This window comes from Argiope bruennichi, chromosome 2 (genome assembly GCF_947563725.1).
Source record: "Argiope bruennichi chromosome 2, qqArgBrue1.1, whole genome shotgun sequence".
Classification (NCBI taxonomy): domain Eukaryota; kingdom Metazoa; phylum Arthropoda; class Arachnida; order Araneae; family Araneidae; genus Argiope; species Argiope bruennichi.
This window is the reverse complement of record NC_079152.1, coordinates 116,621,702-116,636,263: the sequence shown is the minus strand read 5'-3', so window position 1 is coordinate 116,636,263 and position 14,562 is coordinate 116,621,702. Positions and strand designations below refer to the sequence as shown.

General features: G+C 26.4%; 1 protein-coding gene across 2 annotated transcripts in view; it reads right to left on the bottom strand.

The window, feature by feature from the left end:
* The window catches only part of LOC129962048 (homeobox protein caupolican-like), an 82,659-nt gene extending 71,239 nt beyond the window's left edge, over positions 1 to 11,420 (bottom strand). For both annotated transcript variants that reach the window (XM_056075742.1, XM_056075743.1), the window contains exon 1: positions 11,050 to 11,420. In XM_056075742.1, the coding sequence (XP_055931717.1) occupies positions 11,050 to 11,097 (48 nt within the window). In that variant the 5' untranslated portion in view covers positions 11,098 to 11,420. The remainder of the gene's footprint in view (positions 1 to 11,049) is intronic.
* Positions 11,421 to 14,562: the final 3,142 nt, after the last annotated feature.

Below are 14,562 nucleotides of genomic sequence, written 5' to 3'. Positions count from 1 at the left end.
TAACTACTTGAGACTAATGTCAAATTAAATTTGTATATAATAAAAATTTAATAATAATCCGAGCAATCCATCATAATTAATGATAAAACTTCATTTAAGAAAAAAAAATAAAAGTGACTATTGAAATTGCTTAAAACAGAGAGTGAATATTTGGCTCTTTGTATCATTTGTTGAAAGAACAGTAAGATTGATCAAAGCTGCTATCAAAATCATTTTTTTATTAGATTCATGTGAATGTAATGTTCATGATTATGTGAATCATCAATGTTACAAGTTAATTAAAGTCCACTCTCGGAACTGTGAAGCATTATGATTGTGTCTTTCAACAGCTTTCTGATGCTAACTGAAAGATAATAAATCATTCTCCATTAGATGAAATAAGGAGTGTCTGTTCATCTGACGCAATGCTCATAAAAAAATTCTTTTTCTGAAGAAAACTTGGATTTTAAATTCCTTCAGATAATCAAATGCAAACGAATATCACCATAACAATTACTGGATTTGGTTAAGTATATGGCTAGGTATGTTCTAAATGCTACATAGAAAAATATTTCTAAAAAACATTTTGAATTTCCTAAAATAGGGTTTTAAACAAATATTTTTAAATAGAAAAAAAAAAAAGAACAGATTATTAGAAAGTCTTTCCATGTATTATAATTCCTAATAATTATTTTCTTGAAAAAAAAAAAAAGCACATTATTTTCTGTACAAAATTATAAAGTCGCTGGTTGATTAGACCAAATTTATATCTTAAATTAGTTTTTTCCCATAATTACAATATATATATAGATAGATAGATTAATTTAAAATCTCTTTAGTTTTTAAGTAGAAGCTATAACGAATGCACTAATACTCTACGGAACTTAAATCATCATAACGAGGACAAAAAACATTTTTAATGCAGAACTTCCAACCAAAATTTAATCGGTCATTTTCCCCATATTACAATTCAGATACAGTTTCATCTCTTTCTTGCTTGAATCTAAATAATAGTTCAAAATCATTTCAATTATTTCTTCAAAAACAGTGAAAAAATTCATACTGAAATTTGAAATTTAATTTAAACACATAAAATACTTCTCAAAGTATTTTATGTATGAAGTTACTAGTACACAAACATTTACTGACTCTTAGTATGTATGCGAGTCGTATCAGAAAAAAAAATCATCATTGATATAAGCAATTCCTTAACTTGTGTATTTCGTAAATTAAAATGAGTGCTTTGATAATGAATTTGAATAACGAATTGATGCTTTTTAATATTTTTTTCTAGATGCACCAAGACTTTTTCTTAACGATTCTTGATTTTTTTTTCGTTATATTGATTTATTTTCAAAACACTTACATTTTTTTGCAAAACTTGATTAATTGTTTGTGAAAAAAAAAAGACTGTAGCCATTGACTATCGTATAACAAGTTTTTTAAAAATAAATTTTCATATTGGTAGATTAATGTTAAGATTTTCATTTAAATTGTCACCGATAATTGGAGGGGAATATATTAATACAGGATTTTTTAAATTTTTATCTATTTATTTATTTGTTGTTATTATTATTTTATAATGTAAGATCCGTTTTTGGATATATCGCTTATATACGCTTAAAATATTTTCATCGAAATTTTCTTAAATTAAACTTGTTTGTGTCTTTCTGTATTTTAAATTAATTGTAGAATTGCGCCAATATTTCTTGAAATTTTAACTTTTAATCTTTTCGAATTTCAGTGTATGAAATATAAGAAATGAAATCATTATTGCGTAGTTTATTTCGTTTTTAAATATTTAGTCCTTTAAATGAAATAATTCTTTTTGAAATTAAAGCATGTGTGTGTGTGTGTGTGTGTGTGTGTGTGTGTGTGTGTGTGTGTGTGTGTGTGTGTGTGTGTGTGTGTGTGTGTGTGTGTGTGTGTGTGTGTGTGTAAAGAAATCCGTAATCATCACAGAATTTTTTTTAATAATCCATTCAGTTTATATTTAAATCTAACTTATATTCAAGTCTGAAGTTAAGTTTGTTTTATGGAAAAGTTTTATATTTTTAGTTTTTGTACTCTAATATTATTTATAATGTTATTCGCTCAAAATAGTTAGATCATGCAATAGATAAAGATATTTGCTCAAAATGTGAAGTAGAAAAAACTAGAAGGGAAAAAACGTTGTTGAATTTTATAATCATTTTTTTAATCGTCGACTATGTTATTCCCTCTAATGCTAGTTCTTATTATTTCAATATGTTTTTGTATTAGGTTTGATAAGCACCCCAACATTCTCGCTTTCATGTAGATACACTAGTATTGTAAAGATCCCCCTCGCCGAAAACTTTAATACAACTGTTAAGAGATTTTTCTGTTTCATACTTAGAAATCCATTATAAAACCTAGATATTTCATACTACTAATATAATGAAATCTAGTAGTTTTTGCTGCTTTGCTTCTTTTTAGCAGCATACTGTATAAATACAGTCTATAGAAAAGCAATGTTCAAGAACTGTATCTAAATATATCAGTAAAATTTTAAAATTATCTTATAAAAAACTAATACCTCTAATGCGATGACGAGAATTTCCTGATGAGGCCAAAAATCTTAGTATAAAAAAATTGGCTGTTTATCTTTATTATTATTTTGATAAAACACTTTGAAGAAAAAAATGGTCCCTAATGTAGGTAAGCATAAAATATAATAAGTAAAAACTATCTGAAACAAAGAAATTTTTGAATTTTTAGTTAAAAGAAATTTTTAACTCCACATAAATTGTTCCACTTTTATTAGATACATCATATAATACCGCTTTTCTGGGAAAAATTTCTAATTGATCTCTAAAAATTTTATTTTTACATGATGTTATTTCTTAAAGAAAATTTTTTAAATGCGCCTAACCGATAATTTTTCAGAAAACTGCTTTTTTTTTTTTTTTCAATGTTTTTCTTGGATGCTCAAAATGTGCATCCAAGGAGAAAGCATGTAAATTAAAATATCTCATAAGATATGTCAAATTTTGGAAAAATAAAGAAGTAAAATAATAAAAAGATGACGAAGAAAAAAATTTTTGTCTGCCAAATCATTAAGATGATATTTTTCATTCACTTCGGCTCACCTGAATCACATTTTTTCTTGTCTCTGAGATAACACATAAATGCATTTTCATTCCCTTAACCCTATCGCATTCGTTATGCATGACAGCACTATCTCCAACTGATTTATTCGAATTTATTTTTAGAATTCTTGCATTTCAAATATGGAAAGGTTAAAAGGATCGAGTTCTTAAAATAAGTGAGTTTTTGACCTTTAATAAAGTTTGAAACTACAGATTCACTTTGTCAAAATATCAGATAAATTATTCTGATTTTGTTTATAAGGGCAATTCAACTATGTTATCTTATGCAAAAAAAAAAAAAAGTTATGAAAAAAAAGATATCGTATATAAATAGTTACAAATTTGCATAAAATAGATTGTGCGATATTTGTAATATTGGAGACATGGATGGTTTGGTTTGATTTGGTTTAATGGTTTTAATGGCGCAACAGTTAGATTTCGCTTTTTACGCAATAAAGCAAAATAAAAATTCGCTCACATCTAATTTTTAACTTAATGCATTTGATAAACGAGAAAATGCATTTCGTCACCTTTATAAAAATAAATAAATTAAATGCTCTGAACTTAATTTGAATCAATTTTTACAAATATTTCTCATTTAACTTATGAAATAGATTTTTTATACATACTTATAACCGTCAATTTATATAGAATTTTATCAAAATAAAATACATAACATTACATTAGCTTTTTTTTATTTAAATGTTCTTAAATGATTTGTTTTGCTAACTTAAATTCAATGAAAATCTTATTAAAAACTAATCAAATATCAAATCATGCCTGGTACTTTTAAACATTAATTATCTTTTATTTAAATAGAAATAAGATTTTTTAATTCGAAAATTAGTTTATTACATTTTAAATAATATACGACAGCTTCAAAGTCATCTGCAACGGAAGTGCAGGATAGACATTTCATTCAATAAACAAGTAAAAAATTTTTGTCACAGATGATATTTTTAATAGAGATTTCGATTCTCATTAATTTATTGGAAAAAGTAAATAACTGTTTTTAAAAAAACATTTTTTTCTTTTCTTTTATACTTTGTTTCAAAATGTACTTCATTTAAATAATAATAATGCGAAGTGAAATTTAATAAAAAGACGGGGAATACAAAATCTCCAAATTTATAAAGAACAGTTTTGCAATGCTTAAATTACGTTTTAATGCAATTCAATTAAAACTGTTTATTTACATAAAAAAATTATATTTTCATTAATGAATGAGTATTAATTTCATGTCTGAAAAGTTTTCGAGCATATGACACAGCGTATACAGTATTTCTTATAATAAAGGCAAATTGAAATTGTTATAAAAAATGGGGTGAAGGGTTCGTATCTTTGTAATTTGAACAATTATTGATTTCAACGGAATCTTTAATTAGTTGTTATATTTTTATGCTTCAACTGTTGAAATTTCTGATCAAAGTACTCAAAAAACTTCAACAATAATTTGAAACGTATAAAAAAAATCTTTAATTAGCTGCCATATTTTCAAAATGTTATAGAAAGCCCACTCTTTAGTACATATTATTTGAATGCCAAATCAGTTCTAAAGGATCTTTTTAAAGTCGATATATAACCAAAATTCAAAAATTTTCTGTCAACCTTTTTGCAATTTAGATTAATTTAATGTATTTTCAGAAAAAATATCATATATGGAAAAACTTTTTAGTTATTCTTCGATTATAAAACGACGATACGAAAGAAATATCGAATCACTATAGAATGATCCCCAAAAGAACTATCAAGTTCTCTTTATAAATAATAAAGTATGTAAGATAGATAATTTAATGAGTTTTAGAATCTACTATATAAAGAAAGAAAGAGTTTGTTTATTAACAAATTGTAATATTGATTCTTTAATTGGTCGATACCTTTGAAATTATCACTAAAAATTTTAAGAGTAGTAAATTTTTAAATTGTATATTTTCTAATAGCAACTATAAACAATTATAATTCAGTTTTCAGTTCAAAATTATAATCCAGAAATTGAATTATAATTTCTAATTTTAATTTAATTTTCAGATTCCCCAACTATTGTAATTTTGCAAAACCATATTCTTTCATGTATAAAACAGAAAAATGGTTCAAATTTTATTTATTTTTTTAGAAAAAGGCATATTACAAGTCGCTTCTATTTAAGATTTGCATCAAGCCAAAACTGATTTTAACCAAAATTAAAGAAGAAAAATTATCAGAAAGAAGATCCGAAATTAAAAAGATATATATCTTGAACCTTTTATTTATATATCAATAAAAACTTATTAAAGCGACCAAATAAGCGATAAAATCATCAATTTATTTTTCATTTCAGATTTCATATATTCATACTTGGTTTATCAATTTATTTTATTATTATTATTATTTTGCTTCTTCTTTTTCTTTGCCATTATTGAAGTCTTATCTTAAAAGAATGTTTAATTTTGATGTTAGACTGTTCAAAAAGTATGACTTCTATTATTCGTAACCGAATAGGGTGCACTATATAAATATTCACCATTTATGCTGCCTTAATTAATTACATGGCAATTCGCCATGAAGATGGCAACCTTCATTATGTGATAAAAATCATCTGATTAAGTATTTTTTGAATATTGTTTATTTATTTGCTAAGTAGCGTATTGTTGTTTTATATGCTAAGTAAATTATATATAAAAACAACATTGTTTTTTTATTTTACACGATCTTGGTAAAATATTACTTAATAATTTTTAAGGATACAAAGTATTTCGAAGGTATCTGTCAGCATATTCCAAAATGTATTAAGAACCTCTTTAATCTCCGTATTTTAATAATCCTGTCTTTGTCTGGTTTCTTTCGTATTATACAATTAACAATTTAAATTTATGGGAAAATAACAAAAATGAGATAAATATAAGCTGCTGCTATTAATGGCAAAATTTAATACTCTTTTTTTATTAATAAATTGGAGATATTTAGTTTACTAATGATGATAGCAGCATTATGAGAATTGTTGTTGACCATCATTGTTCTTTATTCATGAAATATTATAATCAAGTAAAGCATTCTTTTATATATTGAGAAAAACATATAATTACTTTTACAGCTTTTAATTTTAAATAATAGCCATCAGATCAACTAATTCAATATAATCTTTAAAAAAATCGAATTAACCAACATAATTAAAGAATTTTTTACTTGAAAAATAGCACATAAAAAGAAAATGAAATCAATCTTCAAGATTGATCAAAGAAATCAAATCAATCTTCAAGAGATCAAATAGTTGCTATTTTTTTCAATTCTTCTTTTGAAGCACAGAATTTTTCATTGGAAAAATTTAGTCCTGGAGATATAGGTAAATATCTTAATTGAATCTTACCAGGAATACATTATTTTATCCTTTTATTGGAAACAAAACAATGGAAAAAGTTAGCAGACATCATGTTCTTAGACATAGAAGAAGGAGTAATATGAGATATTTCTTCAGGCACAGAAAACGAAGTAATATGTGACAGATTTCTTCAGAAATTAAAAAGGAGTAATATGAAAATATATAAAATATGGTTGATGTGCAGGCTGGTTGAAAAAGGTTCGAACCCAACCTAATTCCATCTCATTTCATACCATAAGTAATGGAATAAAGGGATAGCTATGCTGCTGACACATTTTGAAATATTAAAAGAATTTCACAAATAACAACACTGAATTTATACCCTTTGTCAACATTGCCGTGTGTTATATCAGATATCCTTTTCGAGTAACGATCATTTTAAAAAAACATAAGCCATCTGTATTTGCTTTGAGGTTCAAACAATTGCAAGATATGCGAACCGAAAGTTGATTCAAATAAATGAATAAAAATTAAATGAATTTTCCATAACTTTAAGTTGAATCAAACTAAATGAATTTTAAATAACTTTGAGCTATAGAAAGCTAACTGGTACTTGGGGTGATTAAAAAAAATAGCCTGGAAGTTTATCAATCAACAGGAAGTTTCTTCATGTGTTTACCTTCGTCCATCTTTTAACAAACTACTTTTAAAAACATAGTGTACAAGGTAAAAACAGTTTCTTTTTATCAACGCTACAAGCGAAATGAAAACCGCCAACGCATGATTCACAGACCTGCATACACAGAACACCTGGCAACAGTAGAAAGTAAAATTTATCATTTAATAATTTTTTTTTTTTCTCTCTCTCTCTTTTACCTCATGCAACCCGATTTGTCATAACCCTCCGTCCCAAGTAAACGGAGTTTTGCCAGCTTCATCAGATGGATTAGGAAAAGATAGCTATCTGTGGTAGAACAGAATGTCGGGCCTTGTCGGGAGTTTACCATCCGCAAAATATCACTTCGGATGAATCCGGGGAATGGGGAGTTGTAGGGGGGGGGGAGAGAAAGCCAGTGCGGAGCTCTTCAGAGTCGAAGGGGGGCACGAAGTTAACCCCCTAAAGAGCAAAAACCGACACCGCTGACACCGTAATGACTTTTCACACCGCCTTTCTATTTTCTTTCCCCCCCTTTCTATCGCTTTCAGCCGGTGCCTTCCCCCCTACTGTCCCCTATCCATTTATCGCTAATTCATCCCCCTTTTATTCTCGGGAAATGGGAAAAGTGAATTCTGTCCCCGAAAGAGGTCTTGCTGCTACTGTTGTGCTATTGAATGATTTTTTTTTCTTTTCCTTTTTCTTCTTTTTTTAATTCTTGTGTTGCTTTGTTGTCCCCTTGCTCTCTTTCTTCTGGCAATCAAATTTAACGCAACAAAGACTTTTTATTCGATCCCTTTTTTATGTTTGTCCTTTGCGAGTGGATGTCAGGCTGAAGTGTATTACCGGTTTAAAGTTACTTTCGATGCTAATTTGGTGATCAAACTGTCTAATCTTTTTGCCTAATATAGAAAGTTAAGGGGGTTAATATGGTATACGTAAGCATTCTGATAAGCGATTTATTTTTTCGGAAGGATTTTCAAAAAATATTTCTAAGTTTTATTTGTTAAATAACTCAAACAAAATATTATTGTTACAGCTTGATCACTCATTTGCTCAATCTTTTTCTTCTTCACACCAAGTTTCAGATATTAATACGATTTGATTGATTTGATTTTTCTGGAGTTATTTCAGATATTTATGAAATTTTTGTTACTTAATTATTCAGCTTTTTATTTCTGTTATCAAATTTTTATGAACATATAATTCTGTGAACAGTACTTACGATATAACTCAGGGGGAAAAAAAATTCACATTAAATAATTTTAAAAAATTGATCAATGATATTTGACTTTTAAAATATTTAGAATATATTTAGTTAAACCATGAAAAAGTTAAAATTTAATCATTCATATTCATGAATGGAATATAACTCAAAGATGAAGCAACGGTAAAAATGTAAGTTTAAATGTGGAGCGAGATTTGTTGAAACAATGTTGTAAAATTATTAATGAATCGTTTATGATCTGTATAGTGAGATAATGTTATAAAATTTGAGATTTTTATCATTTAAATTTTTTAAAGCAATTTATGAGAATTTAAAGAATTTCTTCCTAAATCTTTGTGACGCCCAAATAAAACGCCCAAGAATCAAGATCGAAAAACAAAAAGTTCTCTAGAAATGAGACATTATTATTATTATCTTAATGAATCTTTATGAAATGCATGAAAAGAGAAAAAAAATGTACCAAATTCTCAGTTAACAACAAATAAATAACTGACTTAACAATAAATAATTCTTTTGAAATAATTCTCCAAATATATTATAATTACATCAAAAAAAATCACTAGCCATAAATGATAGTGAGTTAGAACTTGTGGAATTTTTAAATTTGGTTGTTCTTAATGGACTTTTTAAATTTATTAAAAATAAGGAAGCCCCTTTAAGTGCTTAATTTTAATTGTTTTAAAATCGTAACTAAAATTTCTAAACATAATAATAAAAGTGATGTGTTTAGAGATTAAAATGAAATAAAAAGCTATATTAAGCAAGAAAAATTATATACAAAATTTTAATAACTTAGAAGAAATTGCTATTATACAGTGCAGAAAGTTGAATGATTCCACTTAATGTAAAAGAAAATTTCTAATAATAAGTTTTATAAACCATAACGAAGATGAGAACGAAAATTCAAACAACATAGCAGTAAAAAGTACTTCGCAGCACATTTCAAATGATTTGTACATATTTAATTTATATAATTAACTTGTATATAATTATTAAATGTTAAGCAAAGTTCGCTGATTAAGGATTTTTTTAATACAAAAAATATTACTTAAAAACCTAATAAGGGCATAAATGAGAGTAATTAATTAGTTGAAGTTTGCTTTAAAAGCATCGTTATTAACTTTCCAAAAATTAAATTAAGAAATTGTATAACGAAAGAGGTAAAAATCAATTTAATTCTAATTTATTTAGATTTGAAGAGGCGAGATTTAGTTTATTATCAATATTACCATCCTTTCACTGCTTCCATCCTTATTTTATTCATTATTTTAGAATATGAAATCAATGTTGATAGATCTTTTTGAATTATAAATGTTTCCCTAATTACTCTATATTGAAATTTTTCTCTTTAGCCGTTGGAAAAAATGGCTAATAATAATAATAATTCAGAAAGAAGTATTAAAGACCGGATCTATAGATTTTTACAAAAATAAAGCAGCGTTAGAAAACGATTGCATGTAAAAATAATTAATCCTAATTCGTTGGGACATATCGTTATCATTATATAAAGTTTTAACAAAATTACATTATATATTTCATATTATGGTTTTATTATTGAAATCACATAAAAATATTTCATACTTATTGAATAATTACTACTCATCTGGCAACTAAAATTCTCCATTATTGCATATAGTGCACCACTTAGCAAATGTGATAGATATTCTTGTCATACTATGATTAAATTAAGATATATTTGACTGATTTGAAAATTTTGTCGCGGCTTAAACCAACTGAATAATATTCCATCTTCTGGGATAAGAAAAGAAAGCTATCAATAAAAGAATAGAATCATTTAGATAGCTATACAACACTTAACGATATTAAAAAATTTCCTATCTTATAACAGTGTGCCTAATAGATTATACATGACACAAAAAGAGACATATAAAAGTTAATTCATGGTAGTGTACAACGCAAACCTTATATTGCAAAATGTTAATTATTTGATGATTTGATTTGATTTGTTGCGAAAATCTTTATGCTATTCATAAAAAATTCCGCATTCTGTCTAAACATTTTCGGTGGAAAATAAGCTTTGGCATTGCTCTGCTTGATAAAAGCTTTGGCATTGCTCTGCTTGATAAAAGCTTTGGCATTGCTCTGCTATGGAGTAAATGAGCTATTTCTTGAATAAACTTAATTTTCAATATCATATAAAACTTTATGAGACATCACATATCTTCTCCCATATAAACGGCGAGATACAATAGCAATGATATAAATATGTTAGAACGGACCACTTCTTTCTAATGTAGCTTCTTTAGTAAAAATTGATAATTTGTTTACTTTTGGTTTAATATATATACTTAAAATCGCCATTCATAAAACTTGTAAATGTAATTTAATTTCGAAAATGTGTTTTCAATTTATAGTATGTAAGGAAAATTGAATTCATGCAATGTCTTCATTACAATGTTTCTGTTGCATTTATATTATTAATTTTCAGTAATTAATTGAATATTTCTGAATAAAATTTGTATTATTAAATCAATATGCAATAATTAAAAAAAATGGAATAAATGCTGATTTACCTCATATGAAACCTTTTATATCAAAAAATTAAAAATAAGATTTTATGTGAAATCATAAGATAATTAATAACATTTTTGCTGTCAAACTACGAAATGGTTTTTATTGTTAGTTATAATAATGATATAAGCATTAATTGATTGTATATTACTTATCAGAGAGAGTGTTCCTTAGCGATCGACTGCTGCAGGTAATATATGTTTAATTCGAGATGACGTAAAAATAGGATGTAAAGAGTAAACAGTCTTACCTGAGTCGAAGGAGGAAATGCCGCGTATCCAAACTGCGCGTAGGACATATTCTCTGTCAGAGTCTATTTAACAGTTTTTCTCACTTATTCTTACAATTCAAAATTCATTTCCGTTGCAGAGATCCCGTTGGAAAGTTGAGCTCGCAGTGTGTACAACAGAACGCATGGTTCTTCGAAACGACTGCTTTCAAGTCACCGTAAATAGTAACTGTCTATTGCTGTCAACATTAATAGACTAGGCCTAAAGGATGACTCTTTGTAGACTGCGTTGAAATAAGGGAGGGTAGCACAGAGAAGGGGGGGGGGGAGGAGTGTTAAATCACCTCGGAAATCCTGAATCGTAAGATTACGGACAGTGAGTCCCCGCGCGAGTCCAGTTCTTACGGCAAACAAATACTCACTGACCAGGCAACGACACGCGCGCGATCGTGCGACTCCGCCCCTACTCTATAGAGGAGGCGGTGCCGGTGAGCTCAAGAGAATCTCCGCCCACTGACGCTGAGAGATACGGTGATGGACGTGTGCAAGCTACCGCCCATTTACTTCGACCAACCAGTCAAATTGCCTACTTTTCTTTGAATGGGTCGCGGCGATTTTGGAAAGTCTTAGGTATAGAGTGGTAATCGAATTGCCCGATTCTTGTGATGTGTTGTTAGACAAGATTGTGTGATGTGGTGGGTTATAATGATTTTCCCTCCTCCTTTTCTAGTCTTCAATCATTATATTTGCTGACAGAAGGGTGTACAGCAATTGGGGGGAAAAACTGGGTTTTGTTTCTTATATATATTTTTTATATATTTCATCTTGTAATTTAGAAAATTTGAATTTTTTTCATCAAAAATCATTTTTTTTTCTTGTTGTAACAATGACCCAATTTTTTGCTTATTAATTGAGTTTTAAATGTTTATATTCGTTTCTATAAGAAGGCTGCATGATTCGCGATTATATTATAATCTTTTTCTATTCGAAATTGGGATATCGTTAAACAATTCTTTTCATTGTTATATCGCTTTGATTATCACTGATCACTTAATAGTCAGCTTTCATAATATATTTATTTTTTATTTGAAATTTAAATTTCAACATTCTATTTTGCAGTGCTTGCTTATTCTCATAAAGTAAGAAATATGATCAATGTTAAACTTTGAAGGCTAACATTATTACCGGATGAGTAATGATAAGCAGTATTAATCAATATACGTATAGCTTTGTAAGCTTTATGTAAAAAAATATGGAGAATAATTATAAATGGTTGAAAATTATGTTCATTAAAAGAAGGAAGCAAATGCAAAAAATTATATGAAATTTGAAATGTCATTCAAAAGAGTCATTTTTTTTTTTTTTTTTTTTTTGAGTTTGATTTTACAGATTCAGATTTAAGACTTTTATCTGTCCGAAACCATCAAACTCAAGTGAATTCAATATGTGATAATTTCATCAATAATAATTCTGTAAATATAATATTATGCTACAATATGAAATAATAATTAAAAACATACGATAAAAATGATAGTATGTTAAAAATTATTAAATAACTTTAAGAAATTATCTGATACAGAATTTAACATCAGTAAGTAACTAAAAGACATTGCTGTATTTGAAATTTCGCAATTTATGTATTGTTTATTTTCATATTGTTTATTTTATGTATTGCTTAGAGTCCAATTTTATAATTGAGTCACATTTGTACTTCCAAATATTTTTTTACGTATTCTTAACAAAACTTTTTTAGAGAAACTATAGTTTTTGCAACTTAATATTTAATAAATCATTTAATAATGCGTTCAAAGCCTCTATTTCTAGTTTCTGTAGATTTTTATGCAATAATTTAGAGCTAAAACTTAAAATCAAAGGAAATGAAAACAAATTTTGAATATTCGTACAAGCTAAGAGATGATAAATTCTCATTTAATATCATATTTCTCTCGACAGATTTTAAGCTTATGTGAGCTTCTAACCAGTAGAATTAATAATAATAATTTATGTGCTTGAAATCTGCTCATAGATCCATCTTCTTGGAATAGATATGAAAATAGTGTTTGTAAAAAATTCTGTATAAGATCTATAAGTAGGCAGGTAAGATTTCATTAATTCATATGTAATATAACCACTTTAAGTTGTATGAAAAAACACTTATTAAAATATAATCGATTTACAACACAGGATAATTTTTTTTATTTATTTATTTATAATTATTATTTTGTTTAATCTTAGTTAATGTAATGCTGAGGTCACTGGAGTATTTAAGATTTCATTATAAGAATTTTAATTGAACTATTCAATATTATTTTTAGTAACTTTAAATTAAACGATGAAAATCCTTTTCTTGCAATCTATATCCTTAAATTTGTAGAATTACACTTTTTTTTAAAAAAATTATGTGTTATATTTAATTGAAATCATGAGATATTCTTTATTTTCACAGCAATTCAAAATTTATAAATTTATCATGGATGCATATATTAAATATAAAATGAAGTTGTCGAATATCTTTAAACATTGTGAAAATGAAAAATTCCTTATGCTGTATAAGTAAAATAAAAACATTACTTACAAATTAGCACATAGTAAAATACATATATATATATATATATATATATATATATATAATATCATATGGTTATTTAATATTTATATGCCAATTCAACTTCATTGCTTTATCTTTATTTCTGAATATCTTCTTATTTACATTAAAGAATCTATATCTAATATTCTAAATGAATTACGTAAGATTTGTATTATTTTATACATCAGAATAAATCATTAAAATTAGAAGCATCAAATTTTCATTCCAAGAATTGAGTATTATTTATGTATAATTTTTTCGATTATCATTATATGAGTATTATTTATATATTATTATTTTTATATTCATATTTAAGATCTCGTTGGCATCATTTTGTATTTTTGCCTTTACTAGAGAAGAAATACTCTTTTGTTTTATTTTATTGTTGTTGGCTTGTTTGTTACTTCATTAAAAAAAATTTATATGTCATTTTTTTACAATTGGGGGAGGAGGGATCCCATAGTTTTCAACATTTTATAAAATTCACATAGTATAGGGTAAAAAATATTTAATTACGCTCGAGCTCTTATATATTGAAGATGGATATTCCTGGGAAAAAAACTATTATCAAGAGGTTTCGATAAGCACATATTGCAAATTTTATTAGTTTCTTGCTAAAAATGTACGCTTACCTCTAATTTTAGAATAAAAAAAGAGTAAAAAAAAAAGGAATAAACTTTAAAAAAATTTATTTCAAACTATGCAAAGTTGTGTTGGTAATTTGTGAATTTTCTTATAATGAACTAAAAAAATGCATGCTTGTATACATAAAACAAAACTAATTCTTATTTATTTATTTATTAATTTTATATTATTATTTTATTTATTATTTAATTATATTCATTTTTAATTTTTTTAAGCAAAACGATCCCAAATAAATTTTTTGGTTTAAACTCTTGCCGAAACCTTATCAAATATTGTTTATTTTTATTCAGAGCGATAAAGAA